The 22082-nt window shown below is 46.6% G+C and overlaps 1 protein-coding gene across 3 annotated transcripts in view; it reads right to left on the minus strand.

Moving 5' to 3' along the window:
* ADCY8 (adenylate cyclase 8) overlaps nucleotides 1-22082 on the minus strand; it is a gene marked incomplete at its 5' end in the record, with an annotated part of 216621 nt that overhangs the window by 10911 nt on the left and 183628 nt on the right. For all 3 annotated transcript variants that reach the window (XM_081258526.1, XM_081258525.1, XM_081258524.1), the window contains 3 exons: nucleotides 1063-1155; nucleotides 7257-7403; nucleotides 17918-18076. In XM_081258526.1, the coding sequence (XP_081114652.1) occupies nucleotides 1063-1155; nucleotides 7257-7403; nucleotides 17918-18076 (399 nt within the window). The remainder of the gene's footprint in view (nucleotides 1-1062; nucleotides 1156-7256; nucleotides 7404-17917; nucleotides 18077-22082) is intronic.

The raw sequence follows: 22082 nt of genomic DNA on the forward strand, positions 1-22082 counted from the left end.
CTTTTTGTAATTTGGAAGCACTTAGGTCACGCTCTATATATTATTATACTTCTTTGCTCTCCCAACTCTTTGCTTACATTTTTTAGCTTAGACTGCACACTGGCCTGCAACTGTTAATTTACATCTCTGCCAGTCCCTAGGCTGTGAATAACATAAGGGCAAAATATGATTTATTCATCTTTGGGTCCTGAGTTACTGGCACACCTATAGAGTTCAACTAGACAACACTTGCATTTTATAAGAATGTTTACATTTAAAGAGGTTAAGTGATTTGCTTCAGAAAATAAAACTGCATGTTGACAGCAACAAAAAACAGAAACAAACAAACAAACAACAAAACAGATGGTGGGTTGGATTTGGCCTGCGGGATGTCTTTCTGGACCCCTGTGGCAGAATGATGTGCACATGTACCTAATGACTATCAAGGGTTTCTTCTCAGATAGTCTTGGAATAGTTCTAGGTTTTTAGTTGGAAAGTGAGCAAAGAAGAATGAGGAGGAATGAGGGTTCCTCTCCCTGGCAGCTTATGACCATTTCCACAGAGCATTTATGGAGGACCTACCAGGTGCAAGGCTTTGTGTGGCTAGCATGACTCTATCTCAGGTAATTCAGCCACGGGCCCTGGAAGGTGGATGTTAGTTTCCCACTTAACACTAGTGTCTGACACAGTCACCTCTCAAAAAAGCAGAGCTATTATTATTATTACTTTTGGAGGAGAAAACAAAAGTAAGAATAAAACAGGCTGGGATCAGGGGTTTAGTAACACCCTCAACTAAATAATAACCAGGGTATTTCTTGGTCCTGATTTTGTTCATCAAGTGAACAGCGAGGTTCAGAATGAAGCCTAGAGGCTTCTCAATCATAAAGAAGCATCAGTACACCCAGTAGACCCTGCTTACCTCAGGAGCAAAGGTACCTCACACACCTAGAATATCCACTTCTTCGGATTTTCTCCCTACCTGTCCCCAGGTTTCCTGGTGATGACAGCCCCACCACCTTCAGCAACCTGACCAGAGTAAGGTCCCTGCCATAGGCTGTGGCTGAGTCCAAAGCATTCCTTTACCTGTTTTTCAGGTGACAGGCCTGACACGGCCATGTAGGTGCTGCCAATGGTCTTAATCTTTTCAATGTCTTGAAACCGGTCTTCACCAAGCAGCTGAAACAGATCCAGGCAACAGTGTCAGTCCTGGTATTTGTGCTTCCAGCAGCCTGGGGCTCCTGGAAACAGGCCCCTGGCTCACAGTGAGGACCACCTCGGACTGGTTTAGCATCCTTGAGGTAGCCACTTTTCTCTCTGAGAATCAAACATTCAGGCTCTCAACAGATATTTATTGAGCACCTGCTAAGTGCCAAGTGCCAAGATGGGTGTGACCAGATACTCTTTAATAACTAGATCTGTTTCTAAGAATCTTTGAAATAAACAAAGCTATCTTATTAGTTTAGAGAAGAAATTGCCAATATTCCCAAATCTATCAACACATCCTTTTGGCTTTACTCTCAGCATGTATTTAAAAATCTTAGCATTTCCTGCCAGTACTGTGGTCTAAGCTACCATTAGTTTACACCTGGTTATTGCATTGCAATAATGTACCCAATCCCAGCCCTTACCTCCACACTCCCAGCATGGCAGCCAGAGTGATCTTGTTAAATGGAAGTCAGACCATGTCCCTGCTCTGTGGCTTCCCGTTCTACTCAGGGTCAAACCCAGAGTCTTCACCATGCCCTTCAAGACCTGCCATGCCCTGTCCCCTTCGCTCACTCTGTTCCAGCCACACTAACCTCCTTGCTGATCCTAACAAGCCAGGCCTGTTTCTGCCTCAGGACCTTTGCATTTGCTGTTCCCCTGTTGGGACGCTCTTCCTTCAGACAACTACATGGCTCATCCCTTACCTCTTCCAGGTCTTTCCTCAAATGTCATCCCAGTGGGGTCTTGCTGATAACCCCATGCAAAACTGAACACAGTATCCTGTCCCCACATACATATTCTCATCTTCTTCCTGCTTTATCTTCTCTCCTTAGCGCTTATCCCTGACTGTGTTTATTTATTGTCATCTTTCCTACTAAAATGTAAAATTCCTGGAGGCAGGTATTTTTGCCTGTTGTATTTACTACTCAGCACCTAGACTGAGCCTAGCACACAGTAGGGATGAATGAATACCTGTATGGAAGGGTGGGTACCATCCTTGCCATTTCCTCCATCCTCACCTGCAGTTTGGATTTTAATGCCAAGGAAGGGAAACCTTGGTCTCTTATTTAGCAACTGTGCTAAGAGAATAATGCTCTCTCTGCTTGTCCCCCCACCCCAAAAGTCCATGTCTTAATCCCTGGAACCTATGGATATGTTACCTTACATAGTAAAAAGGACATTGCAGATGTGATCAAGTGAATGATTTTGTGATGGGGCAATTTCCTGGGTTATCTGTGTGGGCTTGTAATAGGGAAGAACAAATCTGACTCCATACCAGATCCGTTTCTTTTACTTTAACCTTTGTTTTCTATTGCTTTTGCTATCAGTTAATCACTAAAGTGATGCTGCCTATAGGCTTAAAGTATACATAATGGCCCATCTCCAGGAACCCTGCCTCTCATGCCTGAGGGTTAAGCTAAAATACCTTACTTTAAGCTCACAGGAAACATCCTGACCAGGCCCACCTGTGGATGGCTGCAGGAAAGAGGAAATTAACACATCCCCTCCAGAGTCTGGTGGGAACCAGGACATAGGCAACAACGTACTGCTTTCTTTTCTTTTTACTTTGCCTCCTTACTTCCCCCTCTTTCTTCTGTAAAAGAAACTAGCATCCAAACCCAGGCAAGATGGTTCTTTAGGACACTAGTCCACCATCTTCTCTGTCTGCTGGCTTTCTGAATAAAGTTGCTATCTCTTGTCCCAGCAACTCGTCTCTCCATTTATTGGCCTGTCGTGTGGCAAGCAGTATGAGCTTGGACTCAGTAATGGGCTCAATGCAATCACAAGGGTTCTTGTAAGTGAAAGAGGAAGGCAGGAGGCAGAGAAGATGTAACAGAGGAAGCAGAAGTCAGAGTGATATGATTGGTGGCTTTAAAGACAGAGAAAGGGGCCACAAGCCAAGCAGGACAGGGGCCTTTAGAAGCTGGAAAAGGCAAAGAAAGAATTCTCCCCTGGAGCTTCCAGAAGCAACACTGCCCTGCTGGCGCCTTGATTAGCCCTGGGAGATCCATTCTGGATTCTGACCTCTAATCTATAAGAGGATGAATTGCTGTTATTTCAAGCCACTAACTTTGTGGTCATCTGTTACAGCAGCCGTGGGAAGCTAATTCAGCCACTATTCGCTGAGCTTCTACAGTGTCTGGTGAACAAGGCACATGAGGTCCTAGCCATCACGGAACCAACAGCCCAGGCAGGGGTGTCAGGTGTTAGATAAATCATCATACTAACATGTGTCCTAGCTCAAGTTTAGTAAAGTTTATGGTGGAAACATACCGGGAGTAGGAATAAAGAGGATGGATGATTTTGATAAAATCTGGAGGATCTGGGACCGCTTCCCTGAGTAAGTGATTTCCAATTTCAGTTGTGAAGAGTGAGGGGTTTTTTTCTAGCAGTGGAGCTTGTGTAGTAGGAGGTGGGGAGCATGGAAAGGGTTGGCAGGGACATCCAGACATGCCTTTGGCTGCCCACATCCCCCCCTCTGCCCGCTTACAGCTGCACGTCCCCAGGTTCCTGGGGAAAGGTGAAACTCTTCCTTCCTCTCTTCTCTTCAGAACTACTTGGCTGAGGGCCAGTTTCAGGTCCAGGCAAAGCAACCTCCTCTTCAGAAGTGGATCAGGAGGCAGCAAGAGGCTTCGCTGTTTCATTTACTAACCCCACGGCAACTTTATCCACTCTCTAGCTAAAAGCCTCTGGAGTCATAGTGGGATTCCTAATCAGCCCCTTGTTCATCCTCTAGTCCACGTGGAACCCCGAGATGTGAGAGGGCTCTTCAGCCTTCGATGAGGCTGGGGCGGGGGTGGGGGGTGAGGAGCCCTGGTGCTGGGCTATTGCAGACCCAGTCCTGGAGCATCTGCTCTGTGCAATGTTCAGCCTTCCTCGGAGCCAAGTTCCTGTGGCAACTGCATCAGTAAGAAGAGCAGTATGGTTACTGACGGGTGTCTGGCTGGAGCTTAGTGAGGGCAGAATCTAGAGGGTCTCTTTTGACCCAAAGAAAGAAGGCAGGTCCGGGTGACCCAAGGACCCACGTGAGAAAGGCTGACAATGCTTGGGGTTGGCAAGCCAGGGAAAGCCCTTCCCCCCCGCCCCTTCCTGTTGACTACATTCTCTTCTTTCTTCCTTCTCCTCTGCTTCCTCTCTTCTTCCTCCTCCCCCTTGCCCTTCTTCTTTTTCTTCCTCCTTCTCGTCTCTGCTTCTCCTCTCACTCTTCTTGCAGCTCTTCCCATCTCTCCTTTTTCCTCCTTCTGGTCTAGAGCTCAGCCTCCTGGACCAATTCCTTCTCTAAGCCCTTCCAACTTCCCTCTGCAAACACCCATCTCTACCACTAGGGGCGCTGTCCCCCATCTCTTTATTGGGAAGACTCCAGGGTATCTATCGATAGAGTTTGGGCCACCAAGATACAGACTTACTTCACATTTATTTATTTCAGTTTAAAAACATGCAAGTGAGAATTTTTGGGATATGCGGTGCTATAGATTTTTAAATAACACAAAGCTTGATGTCTCAACCTTCAGTCAGATTGAGCTTTTTAATAGAGCTATTTTAAAAAATATTTGGAAGTATGTTTTGGACCAGACTAGTGCATCATCACCTTACTATTTGCCAGGTGGTTTCTGTCTCCTATGAGTTAGTTAGTTGACCAGTCACTTTAGTGAGCATCTGTTATAAGCATCTCTTATGTTCCAGGCACAGGAGGGCCTGGGGACTTAACAGAATGCATAAGAGTATAATTTTTTTTTTTTTTTTTTTTTTTTTTTTTGCGGTACGCAGGCCTCTCACTGTTGTGGCCTCTCCCGTTGTGGAGCACAGGTTCCGGACACGCAGACTCAGTGGCCATGGCTCACGGGCCCAGCTGCTCCACGGCATGTGGGATCTTCCCGGACCGGGGCACGAACCCATGTCCCTTGCATCGGCAGGCGGACTCTCAACCAATGCGCCACCAGGGAAGCCCAAGAGTATAATTTTTATCTTCATGAGTTAATGGCTTAGCACAGAGAATGGGATAAAGGTACAATTACCACAGAATCACCCTCCATTCTCCACATTGAAAAGCCCTCTATACACGTGTACTTACCACTGACTCCTTGTGTAAAGGGAACTCATAGTCACTCTGTCTCTCACTGGACTGTGAATCCATGAAAGGCAAGAAGTGACTGTGTCTTATTTATCTTGACTCCCATCCTCATTCCTAGGACAACTAAAACGGCCATTGTTGAGGTTATGACTCCCAAACCAGCGCCATGAAATGCCAGTTAAGTGAAGATCAGTGCACATGGTGATTAAAAATCAAAACAGTATGGCGGACCTGGGTCCAAAACTTGGCTTTGCCACTTAGTGGTGTGTGACAGTGGGCCCTCTTGGTGTCTCTGAATCTCAGCTTTGCTTATTTATAAAATGAAGGCTAATAATTCCTACCCTGTGGATTTGGTGTGAGGGATAAACAACAACTAAATGTTATATATGGAAAAAGTCAACATGTGGTAGACACCTGTGGAGATTAGTAAGAGGGGTCTCTGCCCCAGAACTAAGAGGCAGATTTGTAAACTGAAGGGTTTCATGCTCTATGATGGAAGATTTTTCAGAGTGTAAGTTTTTCATTGAAAAAAGGGTGACAATATTTACCTGGGTAGAGGGGGGATTAGAAGAGGCTTCACAAGTAGAGATGATGTTTGAATTGACTGTTAAATGAGTACTAGGTTTTCTGCTGGCTGTGGAGCCAAGGGAGAGAGGACGGGGTACGGTGAAGGTGGCATAATTTCTAGGCGGAAAGAGCAGGATGTGAAACTGCCAGGTGGGCTTGTGATGGCTTCTAAGTAGTGAGATGGTGCTGGAAGGTGGACCAGGTGGCATATGGCGGGAGGTAAGGCTGGAGAGGATACAGGAGCAGTAAATGCAAAGCCTCGGTGGCCTTCTGAGGAACTGGCAAAGGGAGACACCAATGGGTTTTGGGTTTCAAAGGAATGTGACAAAATACTCCAGCTTTTGGTGGCTGGTGATGGTCAGATGCAGGAGGGTGAATGGTAGGATGACTGTGGCCATCCAGGTGAGAAACAATATGGCCTAAAGCAAGACAAGGGCAGCTTTGACTGTGAGATGGTGAGGGGACTCCACAGGACTCTCTAGTTGGAAGGTGGGGATTAAGGGAGAGAACTTTGTTTAGGGTGATGGAGTAGATGCCATTGGTACCCAACTCAGCTCTCCTTTATGGGGTCATCCTCCAAGGTGCCATCAGGGCTGGCTGCTGACAATGTATTGCTGTACCCATTTTTTGGGAAGAGCCCTGGAAGCCCCCTGGCTGGCAATGCCTGGGAGATCACACATACCCACCAGGGCAGCCCATGGCCAATGGCTGACCAATAGAGGTGTACAAAAGCCTTGCCTCAATGGCAACCACTCTGTGGTACCACTTACACTCCTGAGCTCCCTGGGGGCTCAGGCTAGATGTTAACTGAACCCACCTTTTTGCTTGGCTTCTTCCCTGGCATTTTCTCAATTACTCACTAACCTCCCATCTGAGGTTTAGGCATGTGGATGGACACAGGTGTCCTACTTCAAGCTGGGGGATGAGGAGGGGAAGACCCACTCCTGCTAAGTCTATTAATGTAAATAAAGTTGAGCATGAGTGTCCCCCTTGTTCCTGGAAACTGGAAGAAGAAAGTACCATCTGGGGTATGTTTACATTTTGATTAGGTCTCTGACCAAATGCTAATTGATGGTTTTATCTTTGGTAATTTGAGCAGATGGAGAAATGTCCCCAGCAGTGCCCAGTCTCTGTGATGCCAGTGCCTGCACAGCACTGGCCTCCGATCAAGTCCTGGTTTTGCCATTTGCTAGTTATGTGACATTGGGTTAAGTCTCTAGCCTCTTTGAAGCTTACATTCCTGATCCTCCAGGAGCAAAGACAGGGTTTATCTTGTGTGATAATTGTGTTAACTCAATTAGATGATACCTGTTTGTGCTTACAATGCAGTCTGGAATTCTTTAAGTGCAGAAATTGGTTACAATGAACAACACAATGCTATGGCAACACTGATGCTTATTTGTGATTGTAAATTTCTCGGGCTTCTGTTTACCTCGTCGAAGTCGGCAATGATCTCATTCAGCAGGCGTAGGCATTCCACTCCCTGGTTGTTCATTTCAGTCTGAGAGTAGAAGTCTGCAAACCCTGGGATGGAGGCAAACATCACCCCAACGGCATCATAGGATTGAGAATACAGCTCCTGGACAGAGAAACACACAGAGGGAGCCAGAAACGGTCATCAGAGGTGAGGGTCTGCAGTGATGCTCCCCATGTGTACCTGCCCCTGCAGGCATGAACAGGTACCCACAAGAGAGGATGGAGAATGGGGGCTCTGACATCATCTCATCGACACCTTAGCATCATCACCATGTGGACTGCGACCACTGAAAATTCATGGTCTCCAGCCTCAGCTGGGCCCAGAGTTCTGCCTGCCCATCATTTTGTCCTTGGTCAGCTTCCTTTTCTGTTCTCCCCAGTGGCTAGTCCCAGCACACACCACTCTCCTTAGCTTCACTGTCCACTTGATTCCCCTCAGTAGATGGTCCTGTCCCTGATCTTGCTCTCACGTTCCATACTCATACAATCAGGTAGTTCACTGTATTTTCATCTCCTCTGCTTCCGCTCCAGACAATGCATTTTCCCTTCTCCTGATGAAGATCAATGCTTCTTCCTCATCTCTCAATCCCCCTCTAACTTCTTTGGCAACGTCCTCCTACAGCGGATCCTTTTCTTTCTTCTTTCTTTCTCCTCTCCTCCTCCACTTCCTGCAAGTGTCTCCTATAAGAAAAAGTACAAGGTGCCCTGGAGCCTGCAGACACTTGTGACTACCAACCTATCTCTCTTCGTTCTCACCCATACTTCTCAAACGAGTTTTCGCCACTGCCTGTTCCTACTTCTCTCCATGTCCATTCACATCTCAGGCTGAAACGAAATGAAACTGGAGCAGGTCAGACTGCCAGCCAAAATGGGAAAACCTCTGCACGAACCCCTGTCCAAGTCTTCCTGGGCACTCTTGCAAATCGGTGTGGCGATCACACCCAAGTTCATAAATCTCCTGACGTTCGATGCTCTAGTTATACGGCATCTGTTTCCCTTGCGCCCGGCCCCTTCAAGGACTTATTTTTTGCTTATCTACTGTCTCAAATGTTGGTGATTGCTACGGTTCTGTCCCTGACTCGCTGCGTGGTTCGAAGTTTACATACTTCCCTGGGCTATCTCGTTCACTCTCAGCCTTTCATGTGTGAGTCTCTAAAATCCTATTTCCAAGGCGGTTCTCCTTGGGCTTCAAGCTCCCGTGTCTCATGCTGGATTGCCCTTGCGCTCCTCACATCATAAATGCTGCACCTGAATGCATGTCCTCTCCACCTACACCTGTTCCTGATCCTTCATTCTCTGACTCAGCTGGTGGCACCAGCATTGACAAGTCATCAGTTAGAAACACTCAGAGTCAAACTTGACTGTTTCTTCCCCATCATATTCAGATTCAACAAATTACCAAGGCTGCCTGGGTTTCTCTGTGTCTCCTAAATATCTTTTTCTAACCCTCCCATCATTTCTTTCTATCAGGTCCTTCCTGTTTTCCTCCTTGACTATTAATAGGAGAGCCTAGTCCTGGGTTCAGGACTGGTCTTATCTCATCCAAAGGCATGTTCCATATGGCAGCCAGAGTGATATTTCAATGATACAATATTGACCATGGCTCTCCTATTCTTAAAGCCCTCCAACTGCCCTCAGGACAAAGCTGAGACACATGAGCATGACATATTCACATATTCCTGCACTCCCCTCCTCCTGTCTCTTCAGCTTCATTGCCTGCAATGCCCTGTGTTGGATCTTGTGTCCCAGAAACACCGAAGCATTTGTACTTTTTGTGCCCACTGTAGCGGATGCTGTACGTGCCCTGCCTGCTTTCTCTCTTCCAAGGTCCGGCAGTCAGCCAGCCCTTGCGTTTCTTTGCATGGAGTTTTTCTGTAGCCACTAGAGGGCACTCTGCCCATGTGAGCTGCAGGCTGAAAGCACCGGGCAATCAATGCCCCCCTCAGGAGCTGCCCTTAACAAATGACTGATGGGAACAGGTGTAGAGTCCTCAGCAACTTCACGCCTTGGGCCAGATAACTCTGAGGGATGCTTTCTACACCACTGTCCGAATTCTCCACTGGGATTCAGCTCCAGTCGCCCACAGAGGTAACTAGTCTGATAATGCCTCATTAATGGGTTACTTTCCTTTCCCTACCTTCCTTCTTACTCTCCTGTCTACCTGGGTGGGTTTCCTGGGACCACTTCCAAGCAAATTACTTGCACTCGAATCTTTGTCTGAAGGTATGCTTCTGGAAGAAGCGAAACAAAGACGCACACGCTTCAGTGCTTACATTTTTTACTATCTGTCCCTGGATGGGATATGTCCTTCCTTCCTTCCTTGCAATTAGCATCCCTAACCAGGCTAACTCTTGCTTTCTGCCTTCACTAGCCACCTAGGTACCCTGTCTTCCTACAGACCTTCCCAGACTCACCGATGGGGGCAGGAGGCTGACTCGGGCTGTGGCAGCACCTGGGTAATTCTACACAGAGCCCTCACCACCTGCATTATTGCCTTTAAAATGTCCATCTTTTCCTTTATGTGTGGAGTCTGCGAGGGCAAAGACTCCATGACATTTATATCTTAGTGCATTCAAATCATCCAGTTAGTATGCTTTGGATGCCTGCAATGTAACGCATGCCCTATACAGGGTCTGGTACAAGGTAAACATTCAACATTTGGTTGAGTTAATGACTCCTTAGCCTGTGTAGGAAACATTAAAGCTTACAAAGCACTTTCATATGAATTCAATGCTTTAGCCCTTGCAATTACCCTGTGAAGTAGGTACGATGATTATACCCACTCTACAGATAAGAAAGATGAACAGGGAGGAGTTAAGACATTGGGGTCATGCTGTTGGTAGCGGAAGAGAGGGAGTTAAAGACGTCCAGGGTCTTCCTCACTCTGCATGCCTGGGTGAAAGATGGTGTCCCTGATTCACGATCAGTTGACTTGAGCTTAAGTGTAGATGGATCTGAACAGATGCTTTCATTAGCCCTTGTTCAAAAGAGCAGAGGTGGGGGCTTCCCTGGTGGTGCAGTGGTTGAGAGTCCACCTGCCAATGCAGGGGACACGGGTTCGTGCCCCGGTCCGGGAAGATCCCACATGCCGAGGAGCGGCTGGGCCCGTGAGCCATGGCTGCTGAGCCTGCGCGTCTGGAGCCTGTGCTCCACAACGGGAGAGGCCACGACGGTGAGAGGCCCGTGTACCGCAAAAAAACAAAAAAACAAACAAGCAAAAAAAAAAAAAGAGCAGAGGTGGCTGGTGACCAGCTGGATTGGGTTGGGTTGGGGGGCAGTGCGGATTGTAGCCAAGGAACAGAGCAATGGTACATGGCTTTCTGAGGCTGGGCCATTCACCTTGGCCATGAACAATGGAGTGATACTGCAGGAGGAGCCTGACCGTCTGCCGTATGGGTCCAAGAACCTGCATAAGCAAACCTACAGAACTGCATCCTCCAAATGGCTGTGATATGGTGGGAAAAAAAAACTCTGTTTACTCAGTTTCCTATTGTATTCGTTTGCTCAAGCTGCTGTAACAAAGTGCCACAGACTGGGTGGCTTAAATATCAGAAGTTTATTTTGTCACAGTTCTGGAGTCTTGGAAGTCTAAGATCAAGGTGTTGGCAGGGCTGGCTCCTCCTGAGGGTGCTCCCCATGGCTCACGCATGGCCTTCGTCTCCCTGTACCTTCATGTGGTGTCTCTTCGATGTGTGTCTGTGTCCTAATTTCCTCTTCTTACAAGGGCACCAGGCACATTAGACAACCTCATTCTCCTTCCCCCTCCCTCGGATCTTCTACCCAGTGTCCCCCATTGATGACCCCCAGCTGGGCATCAGAGGGCTCGCAAGGTCGTGGACGTGGCCCATGCAGGTCGGCCCTCTCCCCCTCCAAGCCAGCAGGGAGAAGGGGGTGGGGGGACTTGGAGGGGCACATGGGAGAGCTCCAGCCACCTGCCCACACCTTTAAAGATGTCCGCATCAACTGACTTGCTCCAATCAACCACTCTGAGTGTGCCATCTGTTTCCTTCTATTTTTGGTTCAAAGAAGATAAAAACTCTGTCAACTGGGGAGGGATTGATGAGTATAGAAGGCTATTATTGTTTTATCGTCATCCGCCTCTGGCTGGATGTACAGGTTTGGGCTTCTCAGAGGATTCTGCGTGTATGAGCGCTTCCCCCTCCGCCCCCCACTCGGAAGCCAAGATGAAGACTTTGGTCTCCTCTTTGCACAGGGAACCAGAGTCCAGTCCTTCACCGGCCCAAGCCTGGCTGATTCCAAGCCCTGTGCATCTTATACTAAGTGAAGCCACCTCTCTGCAGGGGAGAAACCATCTCTGAGACTGTTGTCCTTCTTGGCTTCCTCAGGTCTCCACTCAAACGTCATGTCCTCAGAGAGACCTTCCATGACTCCCCAGTGTAAATGCCCCCTCTTCACACATGCTGTTCCCTGCTTTAGCTTCTTCTGCCCTCACAGAACTTAGCACTACCCGGCTCTATGTTACATAGTTATTCGTTTTAATGTCCGTTTTCCCAGGAAAACATGTGCCTCATAACAGAAAGGACTTTGCCTTCTTTGTTCACCGTTTGAACCCCAGGATCTAGAATTAACACCTGGCACATGGTTGGCCCTCAAGAAATCCTTGCTGGGGCTTCCCTGGTGGCGCAGTGGTTGAGAGTCTGCCTGCTAATGCAGGGGACACGGGTTCGAGCCCTGGTCTGGGAAGATCCCACATGCCGCGGAGCAACTAGGCCCGTGAGCCACAACTACTGAGCCTGTGCGTCTGGAGCCTGTGCTCCGCAACAAGAGAGGCCGCGATAGTGAGAGGCCTGCGCACCGCAATGAAGAGTGGCCGCTGCTTGCCACAACTAGAGAAAGCCCTCGCACAGAAACGAAGCAAAAATAAATAAATTAATTAATAAACTCCTACTCCCAACATCTTCTTTAAAAAAAAAAAAAAGGGCTTCCCTGGTGGCGCAGTGGTTGAGAGTCCGCCTGCTGATGTAGGGGACACCGGTTCGTGCCCTGGTCCGGGAAGATCCCACATGCCACGGAGCAGCTGGGCCCGTGAGCCATGGCCGCTGAGCCTGCGCGTTTGGAGCCTGTGCTCCACAGCGGGAGAGGCCACAACAGTGAGAGGCCCACGTACTGGGAAAAAAAAAAAAAAAGAAATCCTTGCTGGAAGAATGACTGAATGAGTGGGTGAGAGGTGGGGCTGGGAGTGGGAAAAAGTAGAAAAAGTAATGACGGCTCATATTTGTCAGAAATAATAATAGCAACAACTGGAATGCTTGTAAAATGTGTCAAACCCCGCTTAAGCCCTTTACACATAATAACACGCGTAAAGGTTGTAACATACAGTTGGGAAGTACTGTCACTTTGGAGATGAGGAAAATGAGGTCCGGAGAGGTTCACCACTTGTTCACGGTCACAAAATAATGAGAGGAAGAGCCAGGACTGAATGCAAGGCACCAGACTTTCAGGTGCACCCAATGACTTTACTCTACTGAGCCCCCCTTACAGCTGGCTGCACTGGACACTTCACGTGCTCTTACCCAGCTGAATTCTCCCACCAACTCAGCAAGGTTGGTATTATTTCCTCATCAGCTGGATGACAAAATGGACTCAGAGAGGTTGGGTAAGCTGCCCCAAGTCACACAGCTAGTTCGTGGCAGAGATGGAATTTGTGCTGTGCAGACTGTCCAGCACCTGAGACAGCTGCCCTTGTCAGTGTCCTTTCAGCAGGTCTAATAAGCCAGGATGAGTGAGCAGGTTTCCCGGGACTCAGCGAGAGCCTGCCTGACACTGATGAACCAGCCCAGCTGGCCTTAGCAGCAAGGAAGTCCCTGCCTGGGGTGGTGAGTGCTATTCTAAGCCGAGAGTCCAGTGGTATAGCAGAAGCTGCCAGAACCTCTGTGTGGGTGACACAGAGGTTGGTCCTGGAACAGACTCAGGCAGGATGCTCCGGAGGGCAAGGCTCTGTCCACTGCCCTGTGCTTGGAGGGTGTGAGCCATCTCTTGTCACCGCTCCCCGTTCTCTGCCACTCACGCCCTAACAGCAAGGTGGAGGGAAAAAACCCCAAAATTTGGCTTTGAAGCTACACATACCTGGACTTGAATTCCAGCTCACTACGCACTAGCTTTGTGACCTTGGGCAAGTTCCTTTACTTCTCTGAGCCTCAGCTTCTTCATCGATGAAATAGGGATAATCATTCTTATCCCCTTATTGCCTGCATCCATGAGCGCTGCTGTTGCCCCATGAAAGCTGGAACCCAAACTCATAAATGTCCCCTCATCAGATATTCAGAGGTTTGTACCACAGTTCAGGTTTGTAGCAAGAGGAGAAGATAAAAATGCCTCTTATGGAAACAGAGCACGAAATCGGGAGTTCTGGCAGGCTACAGCTGTCCTGCCTCTGCCTGTCACCCCTTCACATCTTACACTACTCTGCCTGTGTCTGATACACACACACACACACACACAGACACAAACACTGAAGTTTTCCACACATACATTCCTATTTACACACATCTCAATCCTTCTGAACACCTACACAGTAAAAGCACTGCCACACAGACACCTCCCATAACCGTCATACACACAGGCACACACTCCCTCATCGGGGCAGACTCCCAGGGGCAGCATGCGTAGCAGCACAGTAACGGGGTAAGGTGGCACAGATGGAAGAAACCTGAGGGACTGGATCAGAGCCATAGCTTAAATAGAGGAACATCACGGACCTCTCTGAACCCCAGTTTCTTCATCACTAACGTGGGGATGACAGAACGCTCCTCTTATGGTTGTGAATAGAATGAAAGATCGTTTTCATCCATTGCTTGTCTTAGTATCTGGCACGCAGTAGGTGTTCAGAGAATGGTATTACATCATAATGTGTACATTCCCCAGCAATGTGAAAATTTTCTCTGTTTAAGCCTAGCCGAGTATGAACTGTTTAAATATTTACAAAACCACAAACAAGCTTGACAAGATTTTCTACTGAAAATGTCTTATACATGGGATTAAGGCTGAACCTGACATTTATTTTGCTCCATGGGGGTTTGGCCCGAATAACAGCTGATGACCTGGGGTCTTGGCATCGCTGGTTGGTTTCCTTCCTTTCAGGATGAAGCCAGTGCACTCTTGTTCTTCCCCACTGGTTCCAGATATCTCTTTGTTTTGGTGTCTTGATTGAAAGGAGCTTTCCTTTCGTACCTTTTTGGGGCTTCCCTCTGAGGGCTCCAGTGTTTCATCTGCTCCATTGGTGGTCATGGTTGATGTACAACGACACTCTCTGTGCTTTCCTGGCTTTGTTAAGAAGCTCTTGTAACAAACCCCCTGATCTTAGGGGGGCCTTAAGGAAACCAGGCCTGAACCCGGTTCCAGAGAACTCCATCTGTTGAGGGTGTTTGGTGCCTTAATCTGCATCCAAGAGATGTTCAAGGGCCTGAGCTCATCAAGAGCTGATTGTTCCAGCAGCACATGACTCATGCCCTTGGCTTCTCTCCCACTGGTCTTTCTGCAGATGCTTGGATGGGAAGTGAATGCTGTAGGTCTCCCCCAGCTCTACCCTAAGGCAAAGGTCACAAACCCAAATGTCTTCAGGGGATCAGCAGGTAACGTAAGTGTCAGGATAAGGATGGATAAGTTGGAGAGCCCATTCCATGCCTAAAGGCAACAAATCTACCAATTAAAACAAATATGCAAGCCAACCAATCAACCAGCTGCTGGCTTGCTAATCAGAGTTGTCTCAGAGGCAGCCAGTTTGTGACCTTTGTCCTATGGTTTTTTTTTTTCTGGTACGTGGGCCTCTCACTGTTGTGGCCTCTCCCGTTGTGGAGCACAGGCTCCGGACGCGCAGGCTCAGCGGCCATGGCTTACGGGCCCAGCCGCTCCGCGGCATGTGGGATCCTCCTGGACCGGGGCACAAACCCGCGTCCCCTACATCGGCAGGCGGACTCCCAACCACTGCGCCACCAGGGAAGCCCTGTCCTATGGGTTTTGCATCCCCTGTTTAGCTTAGTTTGAAAATCCGTATTGGAAGGGTTGTCCTAGTGCAGTCTCCCAGACAACCGACTTTGCCTTTGTAGCATCCTCGGCAAGGGCTCTCCTCTCACCACTTGAAAGTTTCAGCAAGGGAACTCACCATTCCAGTTCTTCCACAAACCCTTAATGTGCAGGACCACAGGGGAGGTAAACTGTGCCGTGAGGATCTGTGGTGACCAAGGCTGATGTGGTCCCTGCCCTTGTGGGTCTCCATCATCACAAGGTTCCTCATAACGCAGAGCACAGAGATATCCCCTGTGGACTGTCCATGGCCCTGGGTTTGCCCTCTGGAGTCTCATTGAGTAAGGCCAGTCCCTCTCATGGGATAACTGTTCAGGCATTTAAAGGCATCTTTCACTTCCCTCTTGAGTTACCTTTTTCTAGGTGGTTAAAGTGTGAGCCAAATGGTTTGATTTATTTTTTTTCATTTATCACCTCCCACATCCACTCCATTATGGAGCCCTATTGATTCCAACTTGTAAAGGTACCTGGAATTCATCCACTTCTCTCCATTTTACTGCCAAATCCTAGGCCTCCTCATCAGGCCCTTTCCTGGGCTCTTTTAGGGTCTCCTAACCGGCTTCCGGCCTTGTGACCCTTTTATCCATACTCTATCAGCAACCAGTCAGATTAGGGAACACTTAAAGTTTCCAAAGGCTCCTGTAGCACTTAAAAGGGTGCCCCAAACCCTACTAGAGTCCATAAGACCCGACTGCCAGGCCCTGGCCCAGGCCTTCCTCATATCACTCACTACCCTTCCTTGGAATGGGTCGAAGAGTGTACCCCTCAAATTCATGTCCACCCAGAACCTCAGAATGTGCCCTTATTTGGAAACAGGGTCTTTGCAAATGTAATTATAGAGAGAGCCCTAAATCTAATGATCGGTGCCCTCATAAGACAAGAGGACACATATCCTTATAAGGAGGGAGAAGGCCATGTGACCAACGCAGAGATTGGAGTGATGGGGCCACAAGCCAAGGAGCACTTGGGGACCACCAGAAGCTGGGAGAGGAGGAAGGATTCTTCCCTAGAGACTTCAGAGGGAGCTTGGTGTTGGCACCTTGATTTCAGACTTCTGGCCTCCAGAACTGTGAGAGAATACATTTCTGCTGTTTTTCGCCATGCAGTTTGTGGTATTTGCTATAACAGCCTTGGGAAACCGGTACAGTTTCTTACCCTGGCCTTCCTGTTTATCCCAAGCTCGTCCTTGCCCTGCGCCTCTGCTGGTGCTGTGCTCTCTTTCCTGGATCATCCTGCCTCTTCCCCACTCTCTTGGAATGACTCAGTCCTTCCTATCATTCAGCCACAGATCAGATGTGGCCTTCTCTGAGAGGTTCCCCTGACCACCCTTGCCCTGACCAGTTGCTACCAGCAGGTGGCCTTTGTTCACCCAGCAGAGCACCTGTCATCATGCGAAGTGCCCTCACAGTGTGTTTCTGAACTAGGATGATATCTGTCTGCCCCCGCTTGAATATAAGCTACAATGACGGCAAGTCCTTGTGTATTTAATTCACCACAAGAGTCCCAGAGCCTTTTAGGGGGCTGGCATGGTGCCTATCCCACAGTCTGTGCCTTATAAATATTTTTTGAACGTTTGTTGTGACTCAGATTCCTGGAAGGTTTAGTTTGCTTTGCTCAGAGAAAGCTGCCCTTTTGTGGTCAAAGGCTAAGCCTTATTTCACTTATTTTAGTGTCCTCAAGCTTCATCCATGTTGTAGCATGTGTCAGAATTTACTTCTTTTTAAAAAATTAATTATTTATTTTCTTATTTATTTTTTTGGCTGCATTGGGTCTTCATTGCTGCACATGGGCTTTCTCTAGTTGTGATGAGCAGGGGCTACTCTTCATTGCGGTGCACGGGCTTCTCATTGCAGTGGCTTCTCTTGTTGCAAAGCACGGGCTCTAGGTGCACGGGCTTCAGTAGTTGTGGCTTGTGGGCTCAGTAGTTGTGGCTCGCAGGCTCTAGAGTGCAGGCTCAGCACTTGTGGCGCACGGGCTTAGTTGCTCCGCGGCATGTGGGATCTTCCCGGACCAGGGCTCGAACCTGTGTCCCCCTGCATTGGCAGGCGGATTCTTAACCACTGTGCCACCAGGGAAGTCTCTGCTTCTTTTTAAAGACTGAATAACATTCCACTTTATGTATAGACCACATTTTGCTTATCCATTTGTCTCTTGGGCACTTTCAACTTTTGGCTGTATTAAATAATGTTGCTCCGACTATGAATGTGCAAATATCTCCTTGTGACCCTACTTTCAATCCTTTTGGTTATATAACCCCGAACTGGAATTGTTTTATACACACACACACACACACACACGCTTCAAACTTTAAAATTCCAATTCAGTCTCGCCCTGGAGCTCTTACTACATCCATCTTACACGTGAGGTACCAGATGCTGGGGAGGCCATGTGTGTATCTCACAGTGCTGGACAGTTTGGGCGGCCTGGCGCCACGTGTTTGGCCTGGCCCCCACGCTCATGGGCTCACAGGAGGACAGGGAAATCCTCCCCAAGCTTGGGATCAGTGACCAGTGTGTCCCATCGCAGCCCGCCCGCAGCGACCCTTCCTCCGGGGCCAGGCCAGCCTGGGCTCACCTCGTTGTCCCGGTCCTTCTCCAGGAAGTGGCGGGCCACGTGACTGGGCAGGATGTTCCGGAGCATATTCTCATTGTGTTCCCTCAGCTCCTTCATCTCATTGATCTCCTCTTTGGCCTGAACTCGCCAGAGGAAGTCCAGGCGTGCCGTGTACTCCAGCTGCGGTTCAGGGGACAGAAGGGGAAGGAGAGGTTTCAGGCACACACGTGGGAGGCGGACAAGGCTTCTCCAGGACCCCTCACAGACGAACTAGAGCCTGAGCTGAACATTCCGGAGGCCTTTTGCCTGACATGAAGAGATCAGAATGTGATAGGTTTTATAGGGCTGTGTACCTCCCCTTCCTAGGATTACAGCACCTATGATTTTGTAATTGTCTGTGTCCTCCACTGTACTGTAAGTGCTGTGAGGTCAGGGGTCCTCTCACCCGCTCAGCATCACGTGCTTACCATGTAGCAGTGTGCCTGGCACAGGGAAGGTGTTCAGTCACTATTTGTTGACTCAACCAATAAGTTACAATATTAAAGACAGCTAACACTTAGATGGGGCTCATTGCATGGTACCAGACACTAGTCTAAGGAATATACATATATTAACTCCTTTCATCCATACAACAAACCTCACAGGAAGGTATTATTATAGATCCTTATTTTACAGATGAGAAAACTGAAGCAAACTGGTGAAGTCACTTGACCAAAGTCACACACTCGTTAGTGGGGAAGCCAGGATTTGAGTTTACCGCAGAGTCCAATTCTAGAGTCTGAGCTCAGTCGAGGCAACAGGGAAGAAATGTATGAGCTAATAATGGAAGGATAGTGGATTTAGTTGTGAGACCAATATGGCCTGGAGTCCTGGTCCCACATTCAAGCACTGTAACCTGGCCTCTGTTTCCTCATCTCTAAAATTGGGATGAACACTCATGACCAGGCAAGCTTGGAATAGGAATTATTTAGGAAGTTATAGGTAGAGCATGTGACTCATAGTAGGTATTTAATAACCATTAGTTCCCTCTTGTCCTAGCATCCCTTTTCACTGGAAAGTGGAGAGCTTCCTTTCTAAAGAATTTCACAAACTACATTTACCACAGCTTTGGGAAATGTCATTATTTCAAAGACTTTAACTATTAAAATGAACAACATGCTGCACCATTAAACACATGGTTAGATGCCCTGAATTCAAGGGCTTAAAAAAATTCAGCTAGCTCTTTTCTTTCTCTTACGTGCAAATCTCAGTGGATGGCAAAAGTATGAGAAAACAGAGGTGCAAGGTGATTCATTCAGCAGAATTTGTAATAGCCAAAGCTGGAAACAATCCAAGTGTTCATTTTGTTGGTTGAATAAACTATTATATACAGCTATAAAAAGAAACAAAGAATATTTCTCTGTACATACTTTGATGGGCTGGCCTCTGAAGTAGAGAAATGCATGCAGAGTTTGCCATTATTGATCTAAGGAAAGGACATATCTACATCTCTCTCTCCATATATATATATTTCTTAATTTATTTATTAAAACATTGAGGTGTGAAAAAACCCATAAAAATCATTACCAATGAGATGAGGTAGGGAAGCTTGGGGAGGGGAAATAGGGATAGAATTTAAACTTTTTAAATGGTATCTTGTTTTATAAACCTGACTTTTGAATCATGGAAATATTTTACTTAATTATAAAACTGAATGGATATTTTAAAAGCTCTGTGAAAACAAACAAACAAACAAATGAAGCTACAGGTACAACCACACAGAGAGGAACTATTCCAAATGCCTTTTAACACAATAATTTGATGGCACATTCATAGGGAGAAATACTCTGAGGCTAGAAAGAATGCAACAAGAATCTTAAAAGCGTTTATAACAATCACCTTGTAGGTGGTGGTGTTGGCAGTATTATTGTTAGATTATGGTATCTGAATTATAGGATAAAGCAAATGAATAACTGTGTTGGTGTCACTGAGAACTCGAATTTTTGGCGAGGGAAAAAGGAGATGCAGATATAAGATTGATGAGGTTAAATCCAAAGTCTAGTGTCCTATGAAAACTGGAAAGTATCACTCTGAACTTATGATCTATATGTATTTCCTGGCTTTGCCTACTGAAATCAAGGTCTAGAAGCAATGAAAACCTAGTAGCAATGAATCATCCCAGTGTCCAGATTGTGGTTTCAAAATATCAATTCCTACAAAAAGGACCTTGTACTCTTTGCAGAAAAGGCTGAAATTTAGGGAGGAAAATGTACAAGCCTGGAACGTTTTTTGGTACCAGAGAGCAAGTAGACTACCAGAGACTGGGGTTATGTTGAAAGGAGTAGACCCCCCCCACTGTCAAATATATGACAAGTTGAACTTTAATAAGAATAATAATTGCAACGGATCGAAATGAAAGACATGTTAAAATGCAAAAGTTCATAGTAACACTTAAAAAACAAAACCCCATTGATCGCATCTTGATGATGCTCAGGAACTAGCTTATTGGGAAACTTGGAAAAAAAATTTATAGGTAAATTAAGCATTTACCCTGCCTTTGCTTTATGAACTGTACTTGAAGGTAACAACTAGTTGGCGAGGAGAAGGTTCTCTTTTTTTTTTTTTTGCTGTACATGGGCCTCTCACTGTTATGGCCTCTCCCGTTGCGGAGCACAGGCTCCGGACGCGCAGGCCCAGCGGCTATGGCTCACAGGCCCAGCCGCTCCGCGGCATGTGGGATCTTCCCGGACCGGGGCACGAACTCGTGTCCCCTGCATCGGCAGGCGGACTCTCAACCACTGCACCACCAGGGAAGCCCGAGAAGGTTCTCTTTAAAAATGTATTCCAGCTAGCAAATTTTGAAATATTGATAGAATTGGAATATCACTACCTAGAATATAAATGAATGTAGGTTATTATTGTCAATAGCTGCTAATATCACAAAAGAGAGATAAGCAGAGATAAGCAGACATTATATGCCTCTTAATAGTAGTTCACAAAATTAACCAATTAAATCTTTTTGCAGAAAAAAACTGAACTTGAATCTCACCAAGTTTCTAGATATAACTACCAATATAGGAAAAACAAAGGACAGAGGAATGTGTTAAATACCCCTATAAAGCGTGCAATCAACAAACTCTAGACTGAGAGACATTCTAGAGGTCAGTGGCTCTCACAAAATATTGTAAAAAAAAAAAAATGGAGGGTGGTCCTATAGATTAAAAAGAAATGAGACATATCAACCAATGGCGATATATGGACTTAAGTTGGATCCCAACTGAAACAAACTTAAAAAAATATAAACTAATTAGGAAATTGAAACATTGCCTAAAGTCTTGAACATATGAAAGAATTACTGTTTTATTTTTTAAAGTGTGTTAATAGTATTGTGATTAGGCTGAAATTCTCTTTTAGATGCATATTGAGTTATTTACAGATGAAATGATAGGACATTTGGAATTTGCTGCAAAATAATTGGGAAGGAGCAGTGAGCAAAATAAATACGGATGTAGATGAAAAAAGACTGCACATGAGTTGGTGACTGTCGAAGCTGTGAGTTCATTATACTATTTTACATACTTTCGTATATGTTTAAAATTTTGCATAAGAATAAATTTTTAGAAACGTAAGTGGTGGCTGCAGGTTGTATAAAAGAATGCTAGTCCTGTTTTACCATGTTGCTGTGTGACTGTGGGAGATTCATTCAACTTCTTGTATTTTGATTCCCCTTCTAAAAAATGAGGATAATTGTCTTCATCTCGTTTAATGCGAGACATGGATTATCATACGTTCTATCGTATGGACCAAATGACATGATGTATGCAAAAGAATTCGGAAATGTCTAAAATGTAGATTTATCGAGTATTACTATGACCTTAAGGTGTCTGTGGATGAAATGTGATCGAAACTATGCTTTCATTTTTTTTTCCCTCCAGACTCAAGAGCATCAAGTTTTGATCTGTCAAGTTGCAGGACAGGATTTTATCCACAATTTTTTCCAAATGAAATGTTTCATTTCCACCCTTAAAAAATGCAGTATTGGTTAAAGCAAGAGATAATTTTTAAAATTTCTTTCCTGTTGAAATACTCTCATCTGACTGCATTTAAATCAGAACTATGAGTAGGGAAATCTGGAGTTCAGAAGCTGACTTAAGCAAGGATTTTCCAGTTGCAAGACAAGAACATACTTTACATTTTGACTGCAGGT

The sequence above is a fragment of the Mesoplodon bidens genome (assembly GCF_964165515.1).
Source record: "Mesoplodon bidens genome assembly, chromosome: 16".
Lineage (NCBI taxonomy): Eukaryota > Metazoa > Chordata > Mammalia > Artiodactyla > Ziphiidae > Mesoplodon > Mesoplodon bidens.